We start from the raw sequence: 5754 nt of genomic DNA, 5'->3' as shown, positions 1-5754 counted from the left end.
TTTTGTGGGGAAGGGTCCTTATTGAGAGCAGGCGCCTCTCAGTTCTGTAGGCCAGAGCCCTGCTCCCATGTGCCTGTGACTAGCCTCAGGGAGGTGTTTGCTCATCAGCACTGGTGGGAACATGGAGGCAGTGCCCACAGCTTGCTCTGGTCCCCGTGTGCTTGATAAGCAGGGCTGCCTCAGGGTAGGTGGCAAATGCAGCTGTGGTATATAATTGCATCCCACGTCTCTCCCAGGGCCCTGGCCGATACAAGACAAACGGGGAAGTTAAGCAAAGAGCAATTCGCGCTAGCTATGTATTTCATTCAGCAGAAGGTCAGTAAAGGCATTGACCCTCCTCAAGTCCTCTCGCCTGACATGGTGCCACCCTCGGAGAGAGGCACACCCATTCCAGTGAGTAGCCAGACATCACTGTTTCTGTTCTTCTTGCCACCTGCCAGAAGGTGGCGCTGGTGCCCCTATTGCCCTATAGTCCCTAGTCCCCCAAGGCCAAGGTTGGGGTGGGGGACCCTATGACTGGGTCACCTGGAGTGTTCTTAGGCAGTGGCCAGCACTTTGGTCCCTTGACCAGAGATGTGGGCTTCTGGCTCCCTGTGACTCTTGATTTTTGATCCTAGGACAGTTCAAGTGCTCTCGGGTCAGGGGAGTTCACTGGTGTGAAAGAGCTGGATGACATCAGCCAAGAGATTGCACAGTTGCAGAGGTACGTGCCTGACTACTTCCTGGTGGCTCCTCTTGCAGCAGCCTTGTGTCCATGCCCTTGGGAGCTCCTGAGGGAGGAGAGGACACAAGTCTTGTCAGATCTGTTTCTGTTTGCATCATTGTTGCTCTGAGCCTGTATTGTTCAGGTAGCCTCAGGCAGCTTGCAGCTGCCTAGGGACACAAACAGCAGAGGCAGGCGAGAATCCAGCACTCAGCTTAGGTGACCCGAGTCTGGTGGGGTGGGCCAGTTCCTCACCGCTTCCTGTGGAGAAGTTGGAGGTGGCCACAGGGGCCTTGGAGACCTCACTGCCCTCTTACCACAGGCGAGATGACTGTCATTGCATTCATTGGCACTCCGTGCACTCTCCCTGGCTGCCCTAGCCGGACTTTGCCCTCCATTCCTGTCCTCCAGGAAATTCTGCCATATCTTTCCATTCCTACAGTACCTCCTCAGAGACCACTGTTCCTTGTGGTACTGTATGGCATTCATCTACAGTTCTTTGTCCCCACTATCTTTCTCTTTGTTGAGAGGACCATCTGAAACGTTGCTCGGTTTCAGAGTGCTGAGTGGCATTTGATTGGGTATGGGATGTAGAGGGCAGTTTCTGTGACTGTCACAGAATTGAGTAGCTTGGTGTCACAAGTGTATTAGCTCAAAGGGAGGGAGGGAGGGAGTCTGGGTGTTTGCACCTGGGGGTGTTGGAGCCCAAGGAAAAGGTGCATGCCTGAGCTTCCCTCTGGGTCCTTGCTGCTCTGGGTCCAAGCTCTCCATTCCCTTGCTGAATGTCTATTGGGGTCACCTTGCTAATGCTGGAGGCCACCCCTATTCCTTCCTATATGCCTCATGAACCTTCAGAGCCAGGAAGGGCTTTGCAAGTCCTCACCTCGGAGCCTCCGTTTTCCTGTTTGCCTGCCAGATGTTGAAGACACTGTGCTCTTAGGTGGTGGCACTGAGAGGAAGGCCTCTCGAAGGTTCTGCTGCACCCTAGGGTGGGGAGCGTTGTTGGTTAGTTCAGGAGTGTTGCTGTGAAAAATACCTGAGGCTAGCACATGTGTAAAGAAGGGGCTTCTTTAGCTCAGCTTCAGAAGCTGATGTGGGGTCTGTGAGGACCCCAGAGTGCGTCCTGTGATGACACATGGAGGGCTGCAGCAGTTGTTCTGTATGGGAATGTGTTGAGTCAGGCCTGACATCAGCACCTCTCTGCAGTGTCAACTGTTTCTTGGTCCTTTTTTGGGGGGGTGGGGGGTGGGGATCAAGACAAAGTTTCTCTGTGTAGTCTTGGCTGCCCTGGTCTTGAACTAACAGCGATCCACCCGCCTCTGCCTACCGAGTGCTAGGATTAAAGGCATGCACTGCCATGCCTGGCTTGTTTTCTTGTTCTTAACCTACAGAGAGAAGCATTCACTGGAGCAAGACATCAGAGACAAAGAGGTGGCAGTCAGACAGAAAGCCAACGAAGTGCAGGTGCGTGCGTGCTGCACCTCATTCGGTCCGTCATATCCCGAGTGTAGGGCCACAATTTAGGAATAGCCTTGGGATTGCAAAATGGTTTTGTTTCCTTGGTAGCAATGGGAGAGGAACATGGGGTTTCACTCATGCTTGGGAGGCACTGAGCATAGAACCCTAAGCCTCACCTGTGCTCAGGTGCCAGAAACAGAACCAAGTGGCCTCATGCTCATCCTTGGTTTGGGGATGGAGCCCCTCTCCACACAGGTTCTACTCCTGTGTGTTCTACAGCCAGTGTCAGCATTTGATCTCTTGTTCAGGGAATGTTGTTACCAATGTCAGTCAACATCAACCCATTTCCCATAGGAATTACAAAATGACCTGGACCGGGAAACCAGTAGTCTGCAGGAGCTTGAGGCTCAGAAACAGGATGCCCAGGACCGCCTGGATGAGATGGACCAGCAGAAGGCCAAGCTGCGGGACATGCTGAGTGATGTGAGGCAGAAATGCCAGGATGAGACCCAGATGGTGAGTTCCAATGTGGCAGCTGTCCCCTGAACTTCCCTGACAGCTCTTGCTGACAAATGACAAAATGCCTAGAGCGGAAGCACTGAGACATCAGCTGGGAAACATCCAGGCATTTGAGGCCTGGCCTGTGAATGATCCCTCTGTCCCTAGAGGTCAACTTGCAAAATTGTATGGCTTTAGTACCATGTCCTGGATGTCCTATGGTGGTCTGTATCCCACAGCAGGGGAAGGGCCTCCCTGCCTCCTGGAGTTGCCACTTTTATCACGAATGATCTTTCTCCTCTAATTGCAGAACCTGTATACCAGCCTCTGGCTCTGTGCAGATTCCTTATGCTTTATACTTATTTATTCATTTTTGTGGGAGAGATTGTGTCTCTGTGTGTGTACTTGCATGTGTGTGAGTATGTGTGGTGTGTGTGTGGTCAGAGGATAGCATAGGAGTCCTCTCCTTCCACTCCTCTCCTTCCACCATGTGTACCCTGGTTTCAGGCTTGGGAGCTGGCACCATTACCCATCAACCATCTCCCCAGCTGCACACACAGTGAGAATGCTTAGTGTCTGTCTGTCTTTCTGTGCCCTTTCTGTGTAAATCTTTTTGGCTCTCAATTCAGATCTCAACATTGAAAACCCAGATCCAATCTCAGGAGTCAGACTTAAAGTCCCAGGAGGATGACCTGAACCGGGCCAAGTCTGAGCTGAATCGGCTGCAGCAGGAGGAGACACAGCTGGAGCAGAGCATCCAGGCTGGACGTGCCCAGTTGGAGACCATCCTCAAGTCCCTGAAGTCCACACAGGATGAGATCAACCAGGTGCTTTGATCAGGATGGCTGCCAGCTAAAGCTGGGGTTCCCCTGTGTGGCTGCACTATTCCTGTGGCTTCCTTCTGTCTTACCTGCTAGTGTGTAATGGGTCAGTTGTGCTGTGGAGATTAGCTGCTGAGGACTTTGTACGATTTAGCTCATGGTACCTGGCTCCCTGTCTCATGAGTGCTTGGTCTCTCCAGGCAGCCAAGAGGAAGTTCTGACTCTGCCCTGTCCTTCTGCATATGTGGTCATTGGACTTCATGATGGTCTCTGGGATGCAGGCCACAGAGAAGGTGATGCTGGCCCTCAGCACACAGGAAAGAAAACCTGTGTTCTCTAGACTGAAGTTGCCTGCTTGTCTGCGAGCTACAGGCTTACAGCCAGTGTGGGCACTTCCCCCAATCTCAGTGGCTTCACATCTTATATTGTGTTTTATAAAGATTAATTCCATGGGGCTGTTTTCAGGGTTCTTCTTCTCAGCCTTCAGAAACTGTTCCTTGGAGATGGCCTAAGACACATGCAGATATTGCTAATAGAAGTCATGGTTGATTATGGTAATAGACAGGAATCAGTGTATAACCCCTGCAGGTTTGGAACTTACTCTGTAGACCAGACTGGTCTTGAAGTTACGGAGATCTACCTGCCTCTGCCTCTTGAGTGCTCGGATTAAAGGCATGGGCAACCATGGATTTTTTTTTTTTAGCTCACGTCAGCCTTGAACTTGCGACCCATATTCCTGCTTCAGCCTTTTCAGGCCTTCCTCTGTTTTTCCTCCTCCTCTTCCTCTTGTCCTTTTTCAGCGGTGCACAGGATCCTTTCACAAGGTCAGGGCCTCCGGCCTAGTGGTCCAGCTTGTGCAGGGCAATCCTTGTCAAGTGTGTGATCCCCAGGGAAGGCATCTTGCCGACTGTACCCTGAGCTTTCCTTGATGTCCACGGTGTTTGTCTTGTAGGCAAGAAGTAAGCTTTCGCAGCTGCAGGAGAGCCACTTAGAAGCTCACCGGAGCCTGGAACAATATGACCAGGTGCCTGATGGAGTCTCCGGCACCAGCCTGCCTGACCTGACCACCCTGAGTGAAGGTGTCTTGCTGGCAGAAAGGGGCGGCTTTGGAGCCATGGTAAAGGTTGAGTAAGCGTCTCCGGGTCCACGTGGGGTCTGCTGCAGCTGCCAATCTGTTCAAGGCACTGGCTCCCTCTTGATTTTGATGGCAGCCTGCCTGCACCGGGGCTGGTGGCCAAGTTCATCCAGCCATCTAGAAGCTGTGAGGCCCAGGTGTTCCATCTTCTCAGAAGTGTTTCTATTGGGCCAATCACCCAAATGTGGAGGGCAAACCTAACCAGAGCCAATGTAGTCCCATGCTGTGGAAGCTCCGTGCGCCACTGATTGGCAGCCTTGGGTGCATGTGGACATGTTCCCATCAAGTGATTCTGAAAGATGAAAAAACAGGCTGGAAGTGCAGCTTGGTAGTAAGCATTGCAAGCTCCAGTTCCATGCCTGAAATACACACACCTGCCTTCCAGGTGCTGTGTGGTAAGCTGCCAGCCAGCCTCTTCTGGAAGATCTCAGCACTGTGTGGCCCTCACTGCTTGTGAGCCATTGATGCTCAGGCGGTGTGACCTTTCTCTCAGGTTGTCAGTTCCCCTTCTGGAGTCGTCAGCCCCAGTTCAGGACTGTCTCTGTGGTTGGGCCTGAAGGTCCTAGTATCAGGGGTGCTATGCTATTCTTAACCACTTGGCTGCCTTATCTTCCAGGGCTCTGCCTTCCTCCAGCCCTGCTGCTTCTCCCTCTTCATCCCTTCCCTCATGTGATCGCCACTTGCCTTGCACTCTAAACACAGCCACCTCCCTCTCTTCTCTGGGTTTCTTTCCCATCCAAGAGTTCACAGGGAAACCTGTACTTCCCTTGGACCACTTAAAAGGTGCTGTTTGTATCTTGTGTGTGCCCACCCAGAGGTCCTCTTCACTCTTAGACTCACAAGCAGGTGGCTTCCTGCCCACCATGGGTGTCTGTTCCATGGAATTCCCATGGAATTCCCTGCTTTTTGGCCTGTAGCTGGTGTGTGTTTCCGTCTTGCAACTGCATTCTTCTGCTCCACCTCATTATCATCCTCCATGTGGCTGGCTTGTCCTATGTCCTCCTGGGTCAGGGAGAGGCTCCCTCTAAGCCTCCCCTTGTGGATTGTTTGGTATGTTGTTTTCCTTTCTTTTCTTTTTTTTTCCTCTCTCCTTTTTTTTTTTTTTTTTTTGAGACAGGGTTTTTCACTGTGCAGCCCTG

General features: G+C 52.0%; 1 protein-coding gene across 1 annotated transcript; it reads left to right on the top strand.

Moving 5' to 3' along the window:
• Positions 1-241: 241 nt before the first annotated feature.
• LOC129685653 (epidermal growth factor receptor substrate 15-like 1) lies at positions 242-5713 on the top strand. Its single transcript, XM_055619160.1, has 6 exons — positions 242-393; positions 618-703; positions 2095-2167; positions 2516-2677; positions 3289-3486; positions 4433-5713. Exons 1-6 carry the CDS (start codon positions 295-297, stop codon positions 4610-4612), a joined length of 798 nt encoding a protein of 265 aa, XP_055475135.1. The 5' UTR covers positions 242-294; the 3' UTR covers positions 4613-5713.
• The last annotated feature ends 41 nt before the right edge of the window (positions 5714-5754 follow it).

Source organism: Psammomys obesus, unplaced genomic scaffold (genome assembly GCF_907164565.1).
Source record: "Psammomys obesus unplaced genomic scaffold, mPsaObe1.curated_primary_1811, whole genome shotgun sequence".
In the NCBI taxonomy this organism is placed as follows: Eukaryota; Metazoa; Chordata; class Mammalia; order Rodentia; family Muridae; genus Psammomys; species Psammomys obesus.
This window is presented reverse-complemented; position numbering and strand designations above follow the sequence as displayed.

Excerpts from the sequence above, each read along its gene's own strand:
- LOC129685653 (XM_055619160.1), top strand. The coding sequence starts at position 295 with ATGTATTTCATTCAGCAGAAGGTCAGTAAAGGCATTGACCCTCCTCAA. Across the intron at positions 704-2,094 it reads GAGATTGCACAGTTGCAGAG|AGAGAAGCATTCACTGGAGC; the intron begins GTACGTGCCTGA and ends CTTAACCTACAG. Across the intron at positions 2,678-3,288 it reads GCCAGGATGAGACCCAGATG|ATCTCAACATTGAAAACCCA; the intron begins GTGAGTTCCAAT and ends CTCTCAATTCAG.